We start from the raw sequence: 22,185 nt of genomic DNA on the forward strand, positions 1-22,185 counted from the left end.
TACTCTTGTGTCTCTCGTCTTTTTCTTGCAAATGTAGTAATTTGTTTTCCTGCAGGGTGGATTTGTTTGTTTTTGTTGATCTCACCCAGCACTTTGGATCAAAGAACTATGTAATTTAAAACAAGATGTTCTGACAATGTGAAACAAACTCCACTTAAATAAGTGCTATCTTAAGATCACATGTAGATTCATAACATCTATTTACTTGAGTATTTCCCACTTGTTTTAGGTTTCAGAAACCTAAACATAGATGTGAGGTGCCCAGCTGCTGTTTCTCAGACTTGAGCTTAGGTTATATCAGATCCTGGTTTTAGATGCATTAAGAAAAAAGTCCAAAACCTTCTGATACTTATAAAATGCAAACCTCAGCAGAACCCCCTAAGGGTCATTTTTAAATCACTATTCCAATCTTAAGGATTTCCTGGTCAGTTTATATGTGATGCTTTATCTCTGGCCAGAAAGCACCCATGCCATCTCATACCTTCCTCTGCACATTACTGAAAGGAAGGCTGATATGTATGGTTTTGTCAGGAGATAGAAATCTCCTCCAGAGGTCTTTGATCTGGGAGACACAGCAATGTCCCATGACTAATTTCTCCATAGGTCACAGGCCAGCTCAGCTCACCCTTAAAACTTATTCGCATCCAGACACTCACCAGCAATGTCCTGTTTTCTAATTTAGGGAGTACTCATGACTATACATGGGTTTTGGCTCATTTTAACTCCATTCCTTTCCACTCTCCATTACATTGGCAATTCATCTCCATGCATGTGTGAAGGCTGGATGAAAATTTATGTCTCTCGAAAGAGACAAAATGTCATTGTTTGCACTGATGTCTGCTCCATGAATAAGTGTGAGAGAATGTGCTAGGGCTGGATTACCATGCCAGTCCTGGTAGCTCCTTCTTTAGTTGTTTTTACCTTACTCTCACATTGGCAGCATGGTCTTTCCAAACCTACAGCTCACCTTTTCCTCCTGTTTACAGGCCCAGCTGATATTTCTCCCCTGAGTGGCTTCTTTGCTGCCCTCTGGCAGTCAGTCCCACCACTGCTCTTAGCTCCTTTACACACCCCTCACTTCAGCTGTCCCAGCTTACTTTGAATTCAATCAAATATTTTCATTTCCCTTTCCATCCAGACAATGTTTTTCCCTTTCCCTTCCAGATTAAATTCTCTCCCACACAGATGATTGTTTTTCCCTCTCCAAAGGTCATCCAGAAGGTGGTTTCATAACCAGTTCAACCACTGATGGGCCTTACAGCGCTGTCCTGATTGTCTTAAGAGATGAAAATAGGGGAGAGTAACAAGAGAAGTTTGTACAGCGCCAAGTGCCATGTAGGGTCTGACCATCTCTGGGCTCCCCGGAGAAGTAAAGCCCTAAGATCGGCTCCAGTTTAACAAGCTGCTATCAGTCTGTATTGCCTCCAGCCCAGCCTGGCTCATCACGCAGCAGCGAGGAACGCCAGCCAGCATCTGTCTGGTCAGCCTTACATACGAACAAAAGGAATGCAACCTCCTTCTGCCGCCTTCCACCCCTAAGCTCCCCAGCCCATGGTTTTCTTGTTTTCACGCACTGCAGTAAATCTCTTTGATCCAGTGAGTGGACTTTGCATGTGCAAGTTGGGTGACCAGCCCGCATCTGCCTCCCAGCCTGTGAACCCCACAATGAGAGCTCTTTGTCTGTCAGGGCACTCAACATCCTTTTATACAGAGCCCGCACTGGCAGACAGTTCTTGCATGACATACTAACAAGCTACCAGCCAAAGGAAAATATCTCACAACCATTTCAGACCCCTCTGGCTCAGCCACTGACTAAGCCAAGTGGCTACCAGCCATTGGCACTGCTGGGTGCATTCGCAACCCACAGCGCACTCAGCTCACGGTGTGAAAAAAACAAAGCACTGGTGGAGAAAAGGGCTCCCTGTCCCCAGCCCTGAAGGCGCGCATGGGAAAGGAGGCAGCCCTGCCGTTTATAATTGAGTCCCAAATTTCCATAGCTATTCCTCTCTGTCCCTCTCTTTTAGCAGAGGCAGAAGCTCTCTGCAGGGAAACCCCACTGCAGAGGTCAGCATGAACAGATTTAATGTCTTGATTGTACCAGATCTGATTTAAGGCATCCAACAGTCAGTGATTTTTAAGGGAACAGAGCACTTAAGCAGGTTAAGGGGTCTGAATGAGTCTGTGCTCTGGACTCAAATAACCTAATTAGATAAGTCTATCACACCCCTTCCCTTGATTCACTCAGATTGCACCGAAGATGTACATGTTCAAAGGTATTTAGACAATTTGCTTTCCATGGCGAAAAACAAGAGCCGAGTGTCTACCTGCTCCCACGTTCCACATCAAAGATGTATTTTAACAACAAGGCTGCAGCCAGTCCTCATCGTAAAATGAAACTGTGCTTTCTACACAGCTCCACACGGCCAGGACGTGCTCGCGTGCAGGGTGGTTATATGGCTGCAAAGACGGGAGAGCTCCTCATCCAGGTTCGTATTCCCTCTTGTCTTCTGCCTTCCTGCTTTCCTAACAACCTACACTATCTGCTTAGGACTTGGTGGATGGAAACAGGAACACTCCCATAAACTACTAGGTGGTTTAGGGGATGGTTAAACCACTGATGGGTTAACTGACAAGATCAGAGGGGTCGCTGAACCCACTCGGTGAGGTGCTGGGTGTGGGAGGTGTGGGCACTGCAGCCAGTCAGCTGCCGTCTCATCATCTGATATGGGTCTTCCCCATCTGCCAGCAAAGGTGGACTTGACTTTTTCACTGCTGTGGGTGGGCAGACACATACATACACATCAGGGGCACCATGTACAGTTTAAGGCTTGTCAACAGAAGTATCACATGGCCATTAAGAAATGTTTCTCGTCATGGATTAATTGTAAACCAAGTTTTGACCTCAGATACAAAATTCAACCAGGGTGAGTTTGAAAGCATGCAAAAGCTTGCAAGATTTTGACTCCAAAGTGTGGAGGTATTGAAAGAGTAGTGGTTTTTGCAAGTGCTCTCTCAGGACTCCCTGTCCACATCCCCACCTACTGGGTGACAAAACCAGAAAAACTCCACAAGTTCACCCACCACTTCCAGCTCAAGGAGGATCAAAGGGTCACACCTGGACAGACAAGCCTGCTGCATCCACAGCTCTCACGCTCTGCATTGGTGCCTTCAAGGGAGCCCCATCGCTGGCTGGAAGGCCTTGGCCAGGGTGTCCCCCCAGACGGCCCCACTGGGGGCCAGCCTCACAGCAGCACCAGTGCTACAAGGAGCCTCCTGACCACCTTGCTGCAGATTTTAAAACGACTGCACTACTTTCACTGGCTTTCAAATCACTGCATCACAAGTGAGGTGACTCCTGGCAAGGTGGCTATCCCCAGTAAAAGCACTAGAAAGCCCATATAAAAAGATCAAAACCAATGCCTTTTATGTCTTAATATGATTTACACTTCAGACCATGTAACTTTTACGGGGCTGCCTAGTATTTGATGGATGCAGCTCTCTTAACAACCCACACATTTGTTTGATTTACTGCACTGGTCCAACATGTTATTTTCTACCTTGCAAGAACAACCTTGCTTCTAGGAATCTGCCTACATGATAAGATCGTGAACTAAATGTGCAGTTATTGTAAGAGACCACACATTTTACAGTAAAATTGAGAAAACTGATTACAGCAATCCCTCTGGAAACAAGAATAATCACATGATAAGACAGTGCTAATGGCAATTTATCATCTCTCATCACATGTGAAGCTTAGAACAAAGCAGCAACGCAAGCAAACCGCACAGCTATTACTGCCGATGAATACCAGCCGAAAAGCTACCGGGGACTGTGAAAAACTGACAGGAGAGTGGGGATCCCGAACAGCCAAACCTAAGCCAATTCAGTAGGCTTCAAGCAGCTTACACAGTGGAGCTTATATGCAACATTAGTAAATATTACCCAAAATATCAGCCTGACATCTTTCCATACATCCTATCCTCTCTCTACCAATGCTACTCCATTCAAGCTCCATGTCATTCTTTCACTTCTTCTCACTGTATTTTATCTCGAGGGTACATGTGACTGTGTACCTACAAATCTGCATCTACGCACATGCTCTCTCATGCACGCATTATTCCTAAACCACATATCTCAGATCTGAAATACATTTTTCTCTTTTCCCCCATACAAAAGGCAATAAAAACTTACCCATGCTATTTTCTATTTGAAGCAATTAACAGTTGACTAAAATTAACATTTTTAAAGTTGTCTTGGGGAAGTGAGTGCCAAAAACCCAAATTGGCATGCCCACAGTTTTAACACGAATGATACATTTACATCCCTTAGGTATCCTAAAATTACTCTGCATCAAGCCCCAAAAGACAAATGAAACCCCACCAAGTTAATGGTAGATGGTGAACTCCTCCGTTCTATTGAACAATGTGTACATTTGCTAGCCTACCATATTTTTCCACTGCCCTGTTTCATAGAAGCTTGGACTTTCAGAAGATATTTTTTTGCTTTTCTAAATGAGAATAAAAGGAGGTGGTTACAGTTAGATGTCAGGAAGACAAGATGAGAGAAGCATCCTACACAAGTACCTGTATGAGTCCTCTGGTGAGCCTTTAAGTGGGAGCTCTTTGTATAAACCTTGCGGCACCCATTAAATTGACAGCGATGAACCCTCTTCTTGTTTTCTGGGGATGCTTCTGCCCCTGTACCTCCTTGTTCACTGTCACTCTGCCCACTTTTTATCGTCCCCGCGGTCGCTGTTGCTACACCCACTTTGACGGAGCTGAGTGAAGTTTTCTTGGCCACCAATTTCAACGTCACCGTGCCATCCACTGCTGAGAGAGTTTGTGAGGTTTTTACGAGGTGGCGGCTGAGCTCCGGAGAGGAAGGGGGTGTTAATGAGGTTACTGCATTGAGCTGGGCCTGGTTGACAGCTGTGTAGCCTTCAGTGGAAGAGCTGGTGGGCTGCAAGCTGAGACACGTCTCAGACAGCAGCTTGTCCCGTGAGAGGATAATGTCCATATTGGCGCTTTTGTCACACGTACTCATCTCCACTGGCAAAAGGATGGGGTCCAGCCGTCGGATACTGTCCTCTGCATCTGGGGCTGAGGAGGCATGAAGGAAGCAGTCCAAATCCTCACCAAAAGTCTCTGAGATCTTCCGCGGTTCAGTCTGAAGGTATCGCTCCAACTCCAGGCATGTCTGCAGGAGGGGAAGGGAGAGAAACCACTGTTAGAGGGAGATTACAGCGTTGCTCCCACCTAGGGCAGGAGAACAACGTGGTCCAGTGCCATCCAGAGACAGCATTCATGCACAACAGCACCTTCGCACAAGACTGTCACATTTTGGGAGACATGAGGATTTGGCACGTGTTTGATGCTGCTCTGAGACAGCGTGTGGGAATATCCGCATAGAGTAGTGGATATTATGGTAGAAGTGAAGATATGACAACCAGAAAGCATCTGCTACGTTTTAATGAACATCTGTACATTGTCCATGGATACCAGGCTGTTCCCAATTTTAAGTGTAATCCGGCCAACAGTCACCTCTGTATGAAACCATCCCAATGGCCTCACCGCCTGGCCACGTACAAACAAAATGTCACCTCTCCAAAGAACCGCTTTCTCTTCCTTCACAAACATTAACTTTCACTCCAAATTTAACTCAGCATACTTGGCTGGGGCCCAATCTGTTCCTAAACCAGCACAGTTCTAAAGCATAGTGTTTTAAGACAGGAGGCAGGGAAAATCTTCCAGTGACACCACAGCTTGTTTAAAGGGCCTGAAAGATCTAAAGATGTAACAGAAAAAAAAAGAGACCTACCGTCAGTTTTAGAGGGGTTTTGGCACATCTGGTCAAACGGGGCTTCCTGTGTACAGAGGCCAGACTTGCACACAAACACATGCGCGCACTTTATTAAAAAGTAGGTGAAGATGCAGTCAAGAGGTTGCCACATCAAAATATGTTCCTGCATCACCACAGCAGTGATGACCAGCATGAGGTTGGGGTGAGCCTCCTACTTGAATGTACCTTAGATGAGGTGCCCTGAGCTCCAGGCACCATCACACTGCCCAGTGTTCTCCATAACCAACATTATAAACTTTTATTGTTTATAGAAAACCATTTGCTGTAGTTTCAGGAGCTTTTAATGGAGCTTATTAGTGCTATTTTTCATTTCTCACTGCCCAAAAGGCTAGCTGGTTTAATATCACTGCGATTTCACACGACTTGAAGAAACAGACATTCTAACTAATACTTTTTAGAAACCTCTAAAAACTACTCCTCAGAGGACACTTCTAGAGATAGTAAGGAAGGGATTTTAGGCAAAAATTTTTAGTCTATGGGAGCTGGCAACCCAACTATGCCTCAACCTGAAGAGTCCAGCATCTGATCAAGAAACAAAAGATTTGTATGACCAGAGGAGAAGCAGAGACTCCTCCCTCCTGGGTACAAAGGTCCCATCCCCAGGAGCGTAAAGAGGCCCCTCTCACAGCTCTCTAGGAGCTATCAGATAACTCAAGATTATTATTTTCAATGTACCCAGGGAGCAGCACTGCCGGCTGCAGATACAATCTGCTGGGATGACTTTCAGAGTTCAGAACTGAATTTGTCAGACAGTTACCTGCTGTTTCTTTTTAAAAATAATAGCTGATTATAGACCCGAGCTGTAGAGATGGACAAAAAGCAACAAAACGGCCATAGGAACATGTTATACTTTAGCATGCAGGTCATTTTCAGAGGCATGACACTGTACAGACGCTCTGTCTGCACACAGAGCGGGACACGTACCAGTTAATACTCATGCCTTAAGCAACCTTGCAGTTTTCTTTTTAAAGTGCATTTCTGGGACCACAAGGAACGGCTTCAGCTGGGGATCTCGTCTCTCCCCAGCTGAATCCTAACAGGTTTTAGGGGCTGCTTTCCAAACATGCTCCACAGGCTTTCAGGAGTAATCCCCCTCACCAAGAGAGGTGATGCTTTTTAATTCCCCACATCAAGTAATTTGGGCTTTCTGGCCCACTTAGCCTTCACCCAGTGGGGCAGAAACAGGTTTTTGGGGCTGAATAAATAAAAGGCTTCCAAGGGAAAGAGCAAGCATAATCATAAATTAGGGATGGAAAACGGGGCCGGGGCGGGGGGAAGAAAGAGACAGGGACTCAAGGCCATTAAATCTGATGACAGTGACACGAAATTTCAATTGCTGTGGGATCAGAAAGCTGCGTGCCGGCTCCAGGCTGCCCATGGAGGGGAGGCAAGCGGGAGGTGCTGCTCCTTTAAGGCATCACTACCCCATGACAACAATAGTGGGCCTGACAGTTTTTTCCAGCTTCACCATTAATTTTCCATAAAGAGCACTTTCTCGATGAGCCCTTTTCAGGCAAAGCCTGATGCTTCAGAAACCTGTAATTATTCCTGGCTCCCCCCTCCCGCGGCCATTGCACCTGTGCCATTTCAAGACACCAGCTGGTCATGTCTTGCCTTCTGCCTCTGAAATCCAAAACCAGTGGATCAAGCCCATCTCCCCATAGAGGGGGGGGGAAAAAAACCAAAAAACCAACCACCAACAACTCAAAGAAACAATATAATGCAGTCCCTCCCTCCCGCCCCCCTCAGCATCTCCACCAAGTCAATAGGGGGGAAAAGCCTAGCAACGCTGAGCCAGAAAAGCCCTCCACCTAATCTGCATGGCAGACAAAGCCTGGCGAGGGGTGACGGTCTCAGCGCCTCCTTCACCCCCCACCACGGCCGTACCTGCTGCTGCGTTTGCCAGAGCAGGCAGTGGCCGGCACAAACAAAGCATCTTTCCCCATATGCACTTCTCCAGCTTCTGCCAAGTACCTCACGCGACCTTCCCTCTCCTGGCCCAAACCACCCAGGGAGCGCTGAGGCAGGGTTTTGGAACCAGCAGGCTTTCCTCACTCCTGCCCCGGTGAGGTAATTTTGAAACCAGTCAGGCTGAGACCACCAAGGTTCCCCACTGCAACCCCGTGGACCGTGAGGAGGGGCAGGAGAGTTCTTTGGTCTCCATTCCCACAAAGTCATTTGCCAGTCAGGACATCAAAAACTACGAATTTTTTGTGGGAGCAGTAGGCCACTGACCACTATCCACAGAGACATGAACCCAAACTGCTGGATTCAGATGATGGCGAACTCCTGCAGATCTCCTGCTTCCACTACCAGACTGGAAGGAAAATGGTCCAAGGATACCTATGACAGGAGAGAGATCTTGTCATAGTTCTGTTGGGTGTCCAGCTTCTCCTTGACCACTCATGCAAGAGCTTTGTGTAATGGATGTAATACATGTCATATGCGACACTAAGTATGACTATCCTTTGGTTGCTATGTTGCAGGCAACTTCGTGGGTATTAAACTTTCTCACCCAGTGTGGATTTACAGCAATAAAGACTCCAAAAATTGCAATGGGAAGAGGAAGATGGTTCCCTTCAGGAACACAAGAAGATCCATAAGATTGCTGTTTGCTGTCAAGCTGGTTTCGCAGGCTAGAGATAAAAAGTGACCCACGACTTCAACCCATCTGCCTTGATTAACAAGGGTCACTCTCCTTGCACCTCGCTCCTCAATTTAGCCAGCTAAAAGAAATGATGATTCATGGCCGACAAATAATAGGATGTGACTTTGTGAGACCCCACATACTTGCAGAAAGCCAGCTAGAAAAGGACGGCACAATCCCGACAAGGTCTCAGTCTGATTTTTCAGCTTTGGATCCAGCTGCAAAAAGGCTCACTTTCCCAGCAAGGGCACGTTTCCATCACCTGTAAGAAACGCTGTGTGTTTCCTGCCTACATACTGGTCATTCATAACATCTCTTCGCTCCCCACATTATAATATCATCTCAGAGGACTGGGGCACGTATAGCAGCAGAATACATGTAAACCACACACCCCATGACACTTCCATAGGCAGCACCAGATCCTTCAGACAGTACAAGACAACCACTGTGGCATTATCCTATGCCCCATAAGGACCTAGTTCTTGTAAGTCCTTTCAGACTTTGCGGTAGCATTGATCCAGGGAAATTCAGTGTTCAGTATGTCTGCCAATTCAGAAAGGTATGAGCTCTAATCTGCCTGTAGTCTCACCTTTGGAACTTACCTATAGCTCATCTACTGAAAGTAAAGATTATTTACCAAGTACGTCAAGTGTGCTCACCACTATGAAATACAATGCAAGAGAAACCCAGCGTGTGCCTCTGATAGTAGAGATGTGATACATGTGTACCATTTTCCACAGAGCTTAGCACTCACCTAATTGCGCAGCCAGCAGAAATCAAGACAGTTTTAGTACTAACTTCAACAACAAGAAAAACCTCAGACTTTCCAATCCCTCCCAGACTTGCAGATACCCTGTTTGGCTCAGTTTTAGGGTGCTTGACAGCTGTCCAAGTTAAAGTGCAACCCAGAACATTCAAAATCCAGGTATGAAGGAGCCGGAGTCACCACTCATGATGCTGAGGTTTGACTTCATCACCTTCCCCCAGAGAGCAACCAGCAGGAAGGCTCTAGCTGGGACCACCACTGTCATTGATGCACCAAGTCTTAGAGCAGTGGAGGTATCTGATGTCTCTGTCTCCTCTTCCGAGAATGGTGAGGCAAAGATGCGCCCATAGGCCAGGGGCATTTGCAGGGACCCGAGTTTGGCATCTGGGTTCAGGTTCAGACAGCTCTGGAAAATCTGATTCCAACTGATGACCCTAAAATGAACTCTCAGTTCCCAGGGTATAAATCTAAACTTGTTCCAAAGAATTGCAAAGAACTGGTCTAAAAATCACAGGTCACTTCAGAAGCACCTGCCCATGCTGTGAAGTCTTTACAGCACTCAAACTCCTGCGAGTTTTGTGCACTAAAAACAGGACAGTGTGGTAACAGTAAAGTCCTGTCAAGAGTAAAACAAAGTCCAAACACTTACAATGATTTGAGGGCAGAAAGTCAGGGAACACACCTCATCAACAGATTCACTGGGTTCCTCTTTTATTGATGATGAAGTATTTTATAACTTCTGGGTTTTGAATTTTTCTAGCAGATCATGGGAAGTTCTTATCTGGAAATGCTAGTGATTTCTAAGTGCCTTTTTACTGCAGATATAATTGGACATCAAGCACCAATCTTGGAAGTTAGCCAAAACCTAATTAAGAAGTTGGATACTTAGATCAGCCTATGACAGAGAATGAGTATGTTGAATGTGGTTGACAAGCCGGTCTGATCTACCAGCTCTGTTTACAATACTTGAAAGTATTCTCTTTGCAGCACAATTTATACAAGCAAGGTGGAATTATACAGACAACAGTGAAGGTCAAATTCCAGCCTCCATCATTAACTCGTTGCTTTCCACTGGCAGGTAAAAAAGAAGCCTCATCTCTAAGTAATTGTGAAAGTTCTCCAGACTGCAAAGGAAGAGAAAGCATCCTCAACCAGAAGGCAACCCAAAGCAATAATTCTAAGGTCAGTGACGCTTAAGATCAGAGCAAACAGCGGCAGCAGGTCCAGTGCTCAGTGTCAGCATCTCATCCTTCAGCAGAACAGCGAAAGCTTTGAGCTATGGTGGCACTTGCGTTGCTGATGCCAGAGTTACATATTGAACTGGGTGTTGTGGGGCAGCCCTGAAGTCGAGAGGAGTAAAAGACTCAAAACTTACCTGTCTTCCCTGAAATGCCATGCTATTTTTGTCCTTAACCCTGAAACAAGGTTTGAACGATGCATCTTCTTCCCAGTGCTTAAAAAACCTTCATTACTTCCTGAACAACAACAAAACCCAATGCTTTTGTCCATCTATTCCAAGATTGTCATCTGTTCCCACCCAGCTGCCAAAACCTCCAGCTTTTCCTCTTGGCAACCTCTACTGGGCAGTTGCTAGTTGTCAAAAGCTGCAGCACATCAGAAGCTTAACATTTGGAACAGCATAAAATAAAACAGAATTTTAGTATTAAAATAAGTAGTTTTGCAAAATACACTTGGGGAAATGGGAAAACTGCGGTCCGAAATGAATGAAGAGGAAGCAAAAGTTTTGGGCAATAGCAAATGATTTCTATTGCAAAGGATTTAAGACAAAACTCTTAGTCATGTGACAGCACATCTCACCTATGTGTTATATAGTTCATTGAAAAAAAAAAAAAAGGCAGCTAGAGCCACTTAGCAGGTACAACAATAAGACAATGGCAACTAACTCGTGGTAAATATCTGCATGCATGTTCTTAATCTCTTGTGTATATGAAGTAAATGAAGTTAACCGTACGTTCAATGAGCCGGCTTCTGCCAAGAGCAAAAAACAGGCACACACATAGTCAGCAAAGATCATTTGATGCGCAAAGACTTGTTTTCCTGTGGTAACTTCACGGTATGCCCGAGCCACCAGGCTAGTCCTCTCTAAATGGGTCTCACCAGCCACCAGATTCTGCAGATTTAAAGGACAGACTCCCGGTCTTTTCATATAAACACCAGCCATTTCCCTGTTGCTCTGGGGCGTGATGTAACTAGGGTTATCAAAGACTTTAATCAGCTGCTAGACCTCAAAGGATCAAAATCAATTTTGCCATAAATTTGCAGTTTTCACCACCAGCAATAAGTGGTAAAACAAATGCCTCAAACAGAGGGAAAAAAAAAAAGAAGTCTGAACCTGTAACACTAACCAAGGAGTCAAAATCAAGATTTATTCCCAAACTTAGTGATAATGAACTATATCTTATCTACCATATTCTTTTAAATGGACAAGCCAAATTTGTTCACTAAAAATCTGTGGTATTTGGGCTCTAAGCATAGAGAATTTCAGCGCACTGGTTGTGAGATACTGAACAAAGGACTGCAGCTAAGCATGGCTGGATCTGATAGGCATCTAGATAAAAAAAGGATGAAAGAAATCTGCAAACACTGAACGAGCGCTTTGGAGGTTTGGGTTTTTTTAAAAAACCTGTTTAATAAAAATAGAAAAAATATCTGCAACCAGTCACAACAACATAAAATAGCACAAATGTCAGCAGAGGATTAAGGGGAGCCAAATCAAGAATTCAAAAGCGCGGGCAGCCCATTGTGTTAGTAAACCAGCACATGCCCCGCACGCTGCCGTGCAATCCAGACGGCAAGCAGCCATACAATGACCATTCGAGAAATTATATATACGTAAGGTGTGTTTCAAAATCTTTCTGAAGAGATCATTTATCCACATAACAACGTTAGTTGGCTTTGAGTGAGCTGGCTAATGGCCCTCACTGCAAACTTTTCCCCAAACCTCTTCAAATGTGGATTTAACCTGTTGCCATCCGGTTTGGAAGCAGCTTTAATTTAGCATTATAAATAGCAAAAAGGCACAATTAGCTCCTTGAATTGCCAGTCCTAGCTCCCACTGAAATCAAAGGACCAGGTTCAAAGCATGCCCCAGAGTGTGGTAAACTTCTCACAGGAAATGGAGATGCGAGAGCAAATGCTGACGGCTGTGGAACATACAAAGCAGAGCAATATTTTAGGTCTCGATCCTCAATTAAGATTCATCCTTACAAAGTATTGCAGTGGGGTTACACAGCAGAATTGGATTCCTTGTAATTACTCTGGATAGGATCATGAATGAAAAAAAATGTACTCTTTAGAGATGTTTCATTAACATCCACAGATATCTGAACATTTCTCCCGCAGCAGCTGACACACACGTACACACCAGTTGTGTTCTCACACTCTCGGGCAACAGCATATTCGTAAACACAATCCTTCACGATTAGCTTATTACATCAAACCTCAAGAAGAGATGTGATCAATACACTCAATATATGCTGCATTTCATAAGAGTCCTCGGTTGCGAATCGTCTCTTCCGCTCTGACCTAAAAACATATTAAACAAGAGGATGCATAACACTGAATTCCTAACCAAAAAACATGCGACTCCTCATCTAGACTTTGCATGTTCAACATTTTTACACTGGGACTACTGGATCTACCCCATACACGATGCCCATTCATTATCGCATCTCATGGCTCAAAAAACCTTTTGTGTGTTCCCTTTTGTATTATTTTTGGCTGTGGGGAGGAAGCGGTGGGGACCTGTCTGGGAAACAGGAAGCAGGAGGAAGGAGGGGAATGTGTTGTAGAATAAGGTCAGAACAAAAAAGAATAAGAGAGCATTTATATCATTTCTAAATGATAATAAACATATAAGACCAAAGCCTGCCTCCAGCCACGCAGGGAGCAGTGGGCTGTTTGGCTGAAGTTTAAATTTAACATGAGCACAGTAACTGTCCAAGCACATTTACAAAAAGCAATTTGCTGCTTTTTTTCTTTGACTTTTTTCTTTTTTTAATCATTTGGACAATTTGTTATCTTACAAGAGCAAGAAGATGCATGTGCTACTGTGATAAATATGCCAGTCTGGACAAGGAAAAGAGAAGACAGAAGACTTGACTTTCGCTGTTGCACTGAGAAAAAAAAAATTCAGACTAGAAAAGAAACAAAGCGATGGGAAGCACAACCGGATTCTCAGCTGGGGTAAATCAGCACAGAGCAGCCTTGATTTCATGGTTCCTGTTTACATCAGATGAGGACCTTGCCAGCACTAAAACTCCATGAAATTCTGCTCTTGATTAGCGCCATTTAACTCTGTGGCTTACGTGAAGCAGAATTTGACATGTTCTTTGACGGCTGGAGATGGTTATTCTGTATTACGAATCTTGTCTACTTTATTAGGAACAATGTGACCCAAATGGAAAAATGGGAAGAATTTAAAAACAACATCAACTTCAGACATCCTGATACTTGGATGTGTTTCTTTTTTGTCCTCTTTTTTTTTTTTTTAAATTTGGGCAGTCTATATGGAGGTATTCAGAAACTGGTTTCTGCCACTTCTAGGGCAGAGTTTTCATCATCTATGCACTGAAACAACAGCCCACTGCAGGTAAACTTGCCTCTCACTCACTTGCCTGCCCTGCAAAGGATGCTCCCTTACAGCCAGGGGTGTTTTTCCACTGCTTTTCTTTCCTGCACTGCTCTGCCAAGGCGCTTTTCCAAAACTCCGGCCACCAGGGATTTTGATCAGCCCGAGATCTCACAGGCAGTGCACTAGGGCTGCTCCACACCCTGATAAAAGCAGCACGGTCTTCTTTAAAAAGCAATTTGCTGCAGTACCTTGGTAAAGCACCTGCCAGTATCGGCCCAACCACTCAGCAGCAACCCAGGCAGCAGCCCACGGGGACCGGATGAGATCTGTATCCCCAAAAATGCATTAGATCAAACAAAAAGGCGATCTGGGAGGGCATTTTGTGGACGTCACTAGCAACTCAAGGAGCACTGTCAGAGCGGGACAAGGCACTGCTGACTCCTCATCAAAGGATCACGAAATCAGTCTCGTGTCAGCACGGTTTCCAGCGGGCGGGATGGTTACCAGCTGCAACACGGCACGGGAAGCCAGGAGACCTTCCCATTAAGAGCCCTGCCATGTGTTGACTTGAGAAAGCTTGTCAGGTCAGACCATGAGCTGCTCGGAGTCAGCACACACCTCTGCGGGCCCATTTACACAGCCACGGCCTCGCTTTCTTCGGTCTGTTGACTGTGGACACCCACCCAGTTGTTATGGATTTTAATATGCTGCAATATGAACGTGCTATTTGAGGACAAAGTTATTAATAGCAAAGCAGCCAGAAAATAGCCTAGAAGGAATGCAATATCTTGGTATTCCTGGAAGATACAATGACTTCCCAGCATCCAAGCAGCCACCATGGTTAATTCAAGATGTTTCTGTCTTTTGTTAGAGGAGCTAACAATATGATAAGCCATTGTGACATACCTTCATAGAAATGCCCTCCATGGGTACCTGCAAACTCCCAAGTTTGCAAAGATTACAAAGCAGAAAGTCCCAAAGGGTGGCATTTTGTTACTCTGATCAGGCTGGTGAAAAGCAGAGGCTGGGTGCTGTGATGAAGCACCAGCAGAAACAGAGGCCAAGAGAAGCACTCCTGAAGGTGGAGGATGGGATGGGACCTCTTTGAGCCCTGCTCAGACACCCATCTGACTCCAGGAGCTCCAAAAGGCTCTTCATTTCAGCCTCTCTTCCCTATGAGTACTCTTTCCTTCCCTTCTTTCTTCACGCTGCATCTCCTCAGCAACATTCTCTACTTGGGCAGGAGCCTCGCTGTCAAGGCAAGTCGCTGTCCCTTTTCATGCTCTCTCTTAAACCCTCTGTTTCTCCTGGCAAAATATCCCTGGAAATGTATTGGAGAATACCGTGCAAAACTGCCAGACCCTGCCTCAAGTTTATGTTGTCACCTTGCCCTTAAAAAATAATTGGGGGGGGTTCCCAAATTAATTCCAGGTACATCACTGAACAGAACACTCTGCACCCCCTTGCAGAGGTGACACCAGACGAAGGCACCTCTCTGCTGGCAAAGCTTTTAACATCCCGTGTGCCGGCACCCATGTTGCCGAGAGGCTCTCCATGAGGCCTTCGGCTTTCTGGCCCCATCCCCAAGTATCCTTTTGGAGTAAAAACTGAATTAAACTCAACACTGCATCTTCCCCTGAGAAGGAAAGGCCCAAATGATGATGCTGGGAATCAGAAGATGTCATGTTCACGGCACTGCAGCCTTACCAATTAAACCGCCATAGACAGCTCCAGCTCACCGCCAAACATGCACTGCAGGGAGCTGTGGTCCCTCACCGCTCTCCAGAAAGGAAACAAACAAAACCCAGTTACCAACAAGGAAAAAAGGAAACATATTGTACCCATTACAATCCCAACAGTGGACATGTTATCTGGCACATTTCCAACTCGGACATTTAAAAAAAAATGTAGTTAGTTTACCTCAGGTGTCCCAGTTTCCCCAATTTCCCTTTTCCACATCTATTTAAGCCTATATGGCATCTCCTGAGATAAGCCTGCCTTGGAGGCTGGCTGTATACCACTCCTTCCCTCTATTGTCTTTCTGAGATGGGATGGAAGTCTCCAATGTCAGGGCTTGGAAGAGCACAGCCAGCCCCTCCTGGCTCGGTTTGTGGGAAGGGGAAGAGCAGGAACTGAGGCAGGAGAGCCTCTCCCACGGCAGGAGCGGGATCCTCTTCCTCACAGTACAGCCAATCCTCCCTGGCATTTTGTTTATCATTGACAGTGCTTAACTAAAGCTGTTTTTAGTAGCCCCCAAACTCTAGCGCCAGCGATCATCATCCCAAACACTTCCAGAGCTCTGTCACTGTGCTTTGATACAATCCCCGCAATAGCTAAAACACAAACGTTATGTTCTCGCGAGTACAAATTATAGCTTTCAGGAGCCGCAATTTTATTTTGGTTATAAACATACAAAGGTAACCTTTATGCTGGGAGAGGAGGAGCCGTGTAAGAGACCACAAGCTGAGTCTGTGCTTTGCAGTGAACATTCCTGGGAGCACTTTGCCGCTTCGCCTCCAGCCAGCTCCGCTTCCCAAGCGGTTGTGCTTCCCAAGTGGTTGCACGATACCAGAGCTGAAGCGAGAGCCAAAATGCCTTGTGGTGGCTGGAGCTGCTGGAGGGATCTGCTGCAGTCCCAGCAGTCCAGGAACTGGGACTCAGAAGGGAGAGAAACGCACTCAAATCTTGCTGCTTTAGCTATAGCCGGCACTACTGGCAGCCTACACGTTTAGGACACAATTTTCCAGGCACGACTCGTGACTTGGTTGCCACCCTGAGCCCCTGCAGAAGACACTGCAGCACTTCTGAACACGTGGGCTCCGTTCAGGGCACCCCAGAGGTGGCCCCACCATCACCAGAGCAAGGTTCAGGGGTTTTCCTCCATTTCCAATGTCTCTAACCCTTCCCCACTCTGCAGATATCCCATTGCTACCCAGCACCAAGCTCACGACACCTGTCACAAGCAGCATGATGTCAAATTGCCCCTGCAAGCCCCTGAGTGCTCCCAGGCATTTCAGCCCTCCTGTCAAGACTGCTAATGTGTCCCTTCCCCACCACGAGTAATGGTGCATTCCTGGAAGCAAAAACTGCATTAAAACTCTTCTTTACATGCAAGCTAAGAGCTTTCTTTGCCTCATACCATTTTTACTCATAAATATAATATCAAGGTGATCGTGTTCTCCTCAGCCTACTCAGAGTGTTCTGTAAGTAAAACCTGCAATTGGCAATTTATCAGATGGAAAAATAAAAGCCACATTCGGTTTCTCCCTACACTTAAGAATGACCACGTGCAGTCTCTGAAGCAGACCAATCTTTTTAACAAGGTCATGAATATCAGCCTGGAGGCGGGGGGGAGAGGGAACAAAACCACCCTGCACGTTTTTCCTACTACACTGCTTTCTTACTGATGTTTTGCTCACTTTCTAAGCAAAAAGGAAGCCTCTCCCGTTCCCGTCACCCTGTGTTTATCCACATTCCAGCAGCCAGCGGCTGCTCCTCCGGGTGCTCTCCAAGCGCAAACAACTGGACCTCGCTGCAACGCATTTTTGAACTTGAGACACGTCCAGCTCAGAGTGGGAGTGAGGTGGAAGCCCTGAGAGCAGAAACGATAGAGGCAGTGGATGGTGGGACACCATGAAATCTTTGGAAAGTGTCATTCCTGCAGGTGAAGACAAAAAGCACAACACACCCCTTCACCAACTGAAGGCACTGGAAAATGCAGTGTAGGAGGCACAGCCTTAGGAGTCAGAATAAATCCCCATAGATGTTCCTGGTGGCAAAGCCGGCCCAATTTGTTCAATACAGCAGCAGCATTAACACTGCGCTACCTTACATGAGGATAGTCATATGTTCTTGCCTCTGCTGAGCGTGGGGGAAGGGGTGCAAACTCCTACAGCAATTCACAGGGGAAACGTCTCTCTCAAAGTCATTAAGATTGTACAAAGAATCTCTTACCCATTTCCATGCAATCTGCTTTTTTGGGAGAGCTCTGCTTCGCTAGTATTGATCAAGCTCAGGTGCAAACCCAGAAATAGTGTGTGCTTTCTGTTTTTCCCAAAAATAAATTTTGTTTTTAATGACTTTAGGATCCCTACCTTCAGGCTTTTTTCTGCAGCCATGAAGACCCTTCCATGTGGGGGCTGGGTACATACAGACACATAAATGTAGGACTTTATGGTTAGCAAATCTTGTAAAATAATTATGAGTATTAGGGGTTGCATTAAGTGCATTTGGATTCAAGCAGAATTAATGGTAGTAAAAGGGTATATATTGCTGCCATTCCTGAGCCCCAGCCAGAGTCACGGCCTTTCTGTGTTTGGCTCTTGCAGACACGGTTATAGACAATCCTAGTGAGTAACTTGGGAACTGGCAAGAGAACGGAAGGGGAAGAAAAAGAGTCTCTGCTTAACCACAGGCAGCAAATCTGAGGATGGGGTGAAAACCAGGTCCTGTGTGTGCCTCGTGACAAGTTTGAAGGCTAGAGAGGTACCAGCCCTATGCCAGGTGACTCAGTGTGGGAAAAAACACAGCAGAGAAGCTGAAGGCTGAGTAGTAAATACTGACAGCATGGGAGGAAGGACTGACTGTAATAATAAACATAAGACCCGCAAATGGCCTTAAACCAAAAGAAAGACCTTCTTAGCCACAAAGAGAGGTGTGTCATCCATTGCTGGAAAGAAAAACTACCGCAGAAACGCAGCATCAGCACCAGCCATCATTCTCCAGCACTCAGCTGGGATAATACACCATCAAAAATAGGAACGGCGATACAGAATCACAGAATGTCAGGGATTGGAAGGAACCTCGAAAGCTCACCCAGTCCAATCCCCCCGCCAGAGCAGGAACACCCAGATGAGGTTACACAGGAAGGTGTCCAGGCAGGTTGGAATGTCTGCAGACAAGGAGACTCCACAACCTCCCTGGGCAGCCTGCTCCAGGCTCTGCCCCCCTCACCGGCAAGAAGTTTCTTCTCAAATTTAAGTGGAACCTCCTGTGTTCCAGTTTGCACCCATTGCCCCTTGTCCTATCATTGGTTGTCACCGAGAAGAGCCTAGGTCCATCCTCCTGACACTCCCCCTTTATATATTGATAACCATGAATGAGGTCACCCCTCAGTCTCCTCTTCTCCAAGCTCAAGAGCCCCAGCTCCCTCAGCCTTTCCTCACACGGGAGATGCTCCACTCCCTTCAGCATCTTCGTGGCTGCGCTGGACTCTCTCCAGCAGTTCCCTGTCCTTCTGGAACTGAGGGGCCCAGAACTGGACACAATATTCCAGATGCAGTCTCACTAGGGCAGAGTAGAGGGGAAGGAGAACCTCTCTGACCTACTGACCACCCCCCTGCTAATACACCCCAGGTACCATTGGCCTTCCTGGCCACTCTCGTTCCCCCTCCACAGAGAAGAAACCACCACCTCTCCACCAAAAAAACCACTAACACTATTAAAGCCAAACCCTGCACAAGGAGGTGAAATGCTGAGTTTGAGCATGCCAGGCCACCTCCACGCTGTGTCTAAGTGTTTCTCACCAGAGAAGCGTGGTGCTACTCCAGAGATGCTGGCACAAACTCCTCCCAGAAAAGGGTGCTGCAAAACTGTCTAGACAGACTAAAATTAAAAAGAACAAATTATATGACACTGCCCACTGTCTGCAAACCAGGGCCAGATTCTCAGAGGGAGGAGTAAATTGTTAGCACCATAATTGTAGCTAGTGGAGTCATCTTAATTTACACTAAGCAAGGATCTGGCCCAGAAAAATATTCCTGTCGAGTTTGCAGCCAAAAATTCCTCCGCTAGACCACATTCCACCAGTTAAACTGCCAGGGAAGACAACTGCAGAAAGAATTTAATTAAAATGGAGATCAAGGAGCTGGTATCCTTTGCAAACTCTGTTCTCGACTTCTTCCCTCCGACAACTTAGTGCTTGGGTGTCCCAGTTTCCCAGCCCGTAAAAAGGGCACACTCCAGCTTCCCTGCTCGGTAAGGGCAGTGGCTGTGAAGCATCCTATCTGTTCAGAGCCCAACCATCTAATCAAACAGACATCTGAATGCTCTAAACCTGCAGGTCTTGGATGAAAGGGTATGCATTTTTGTCTGCTGAAACAGCTCTGTCATTGCTCTTGGAAAATTTGAGGCTCAAAAAGGCAACTTGGAAGTTTTGCTTCCAAGATTGTAGATGTCAGGTGCTCAGACTTATCAGGGTAACGCTGAGGGTTTTGCTGCTCCAGACTACACAAATTCACCCGCACAGTCCCTGTTACTAAAATACAGGTGGGCACAAAGAGTACTGCTTTCCCACAATTTTATCATCCATATTTTATCTCTGAACTTTCACTTCCATACTGACTGACATCTGGATGGACGGTGGATTTTCTGCATACCCCTCTGTTTTCAACTCTTCCAGGAAGTCATTACATAGAAGATACACCCAGGACGTGGACTGATGCACTCACACTATCAAGTCATAAGGATGGTGCCATGTGGTGCCTCATCATAGCAGGTCCTTTATTTCTAGTCCTTAATTTCCATTAAAACATGTGGCTTTGTACCTGCTGCTCTGCAGGATCATCGGCAACAGCACGTGGTTTAGGGGCTGTTTCTTTACCATCTTCTTGTTCGACACAAACACCCCTCACGGACACCCACTGATTGAGAGCTTGCTGAACAAAGAGGAGAAACATGACAGTTCCTGGGAAGGGTTTTCACAGAGGGAGAACCAAGCAAAAACCTTTACCCTTTAACCATTATCTGGGTTTATCACCCACCTCACACCAACAACCACGAAACCAGTGGTCTGCAACTAACTAACCAGCATATAGATATTGTTTCCTATTTCAAGTCAGGTAATCAGCACCAATTTGACTTCATCCTCTTTAAAGTCTGAACTGTTTCATTAAACAAACAAATAAAATTTTGGCATCAATTTTTTTTGTTTACTTTGATGGATCCCAGTCCTTACTGTAAAAAGGTGCTTAATAAAAACAAAACAGAAAATGAAGGAAACTGATTAAAAGCTTTCATTGTGAAGAAAAGCAGGGAAAAGGGCCTAAGGAGGAAATGTTAAAATTTTTTGTGATGCCAGCAGAGAGAGGCAGTATATAAAGAAACCCACAAAGGGGCAGGAAATAAATCCTTGAGACTAATTTGGAAAAAGACAAATTAATGCATTTATGAAAGAAATAGCAACACAACACGCACGCTCAATACAAAGCGGAGATCCAGTAAGGCTGAAAAAAGACCTAGAACAGATAAGACACAAAGAAAAGCAATATAGCTTTGAGGACACACCCTTAGCATCTGATACACAAGAAAATTGGAAGGAACACAGAGATGGAAAGTACAACAAAATTGAAAGGGACATGCACATTTATTACTATTTATCACATCTGTTCCACAGGTAGTGTTATAATCTCCAGTCAATGAGCAGGGGTCTCATTTTACATTTAGATAAAAATCCTTGAAAGAGTTAATACAGACAAAGATGGGAAAAATGTCACAGACTGAGAGGCTACGAACAGGGTGAACTCAAACGAAGCAATGGACTTGCTCATGGCGAAGTGAGAGAACCTGAGAGAGAGGGGAATTAGACTCAGGTAGGAGGGAGAAGAGCCTGTTAGATATTCCTCCTTTAAATTAGGTTTCAGTACGTGCTTCCAAGGAAGCTAGGTGGATTTCAAATGAGACTGGAAAGCACCACCGAGGCATACAATGAGAAATGGGACTGGGACAGAAGAATTTCATGATCTAACAGTGCTAATTTCCAATCTTATTTGTTTCTGGACCAGATCTGCTGATATGCATAGTTTATTGTTGCTATATGAAGGCAGTAACCAAAAATGCATTTTCTTAATGTTCACCCTGCTCTAGAATCTCATTTGCCTTCAAAATTAGCCAGAAAGACCCACTTGCTGAACACAAGGTCTTCCCTGACCCTTCTCTAACCTTAGAGTCCAAACTACAGTCAGAATGTGGCTCCCCACCCTCTCTGTGACATGACATGACATGGGCTCACTTTTGATTCTAGTCAGCACAGGAGGAAGCTCCCACCCCCACAAATCTGGTCTCTCCTCTGAGACATGTTTCCAACCTGACACAACACGCGTGTGATGGATTCTCAAAGTGAAACGTGTCTGGCTGCCCGTATGTGCACACGCAGGGACCCTTTGTGACTCACATTTAAACGACAGCGTTTTGACATTAGTAAAACAGAGCAAAAAGGTCTCAAAGAGGACTTACAGAAGTGGATTTTAAGGCCAAAAAGGGCCATTCTGATAATTTGATCTGACCCCCAGATGACACAGCCCACTGAATTACACAAAGGGC

At 45.5% G+C, this 22,185-nt stretch overlaps 1 protein-coding gene across 1 annotated transcript in view; it reads right to left on the reverse strand.

Annotated features, from left to right (window-relative positions):
- The window catches only part of KLF7 (KLF transcription factor 7), a 59,599-nt gene that overhangs the window by 25,499 nt on the left and 11,915 nt on the right, over nucleotides 1-22,185 (reverse strand). Inside the window, exon 2 of the mRNA XM_065638171.1 lies at nucleotides 4,584-5,196. Coding sequence (XP_065494243.1) covers nucleotides 4,584-5,196 — 613 coding nt within the window. The remainder of the gene's footprint in view (nucleotides 1-4,583; nucleotides 5,197-22,185) is intronic.

Source organism: Caloenas nicobarica, chromosome 6 (assembly GCF_036013445.1).
Source record: "Caloenas nicobarica isolate bCalNic1 chromosome 6, bCalNic1.hap1, whole genome shotgun sequence".
NCBI classification, from domain to species: domain Eukaryota; kingdom Metazoa; phylum Chordata; class Aves; order Columbiformes; family Columbidae; genus Caloenas; species Caloenas nicobarica.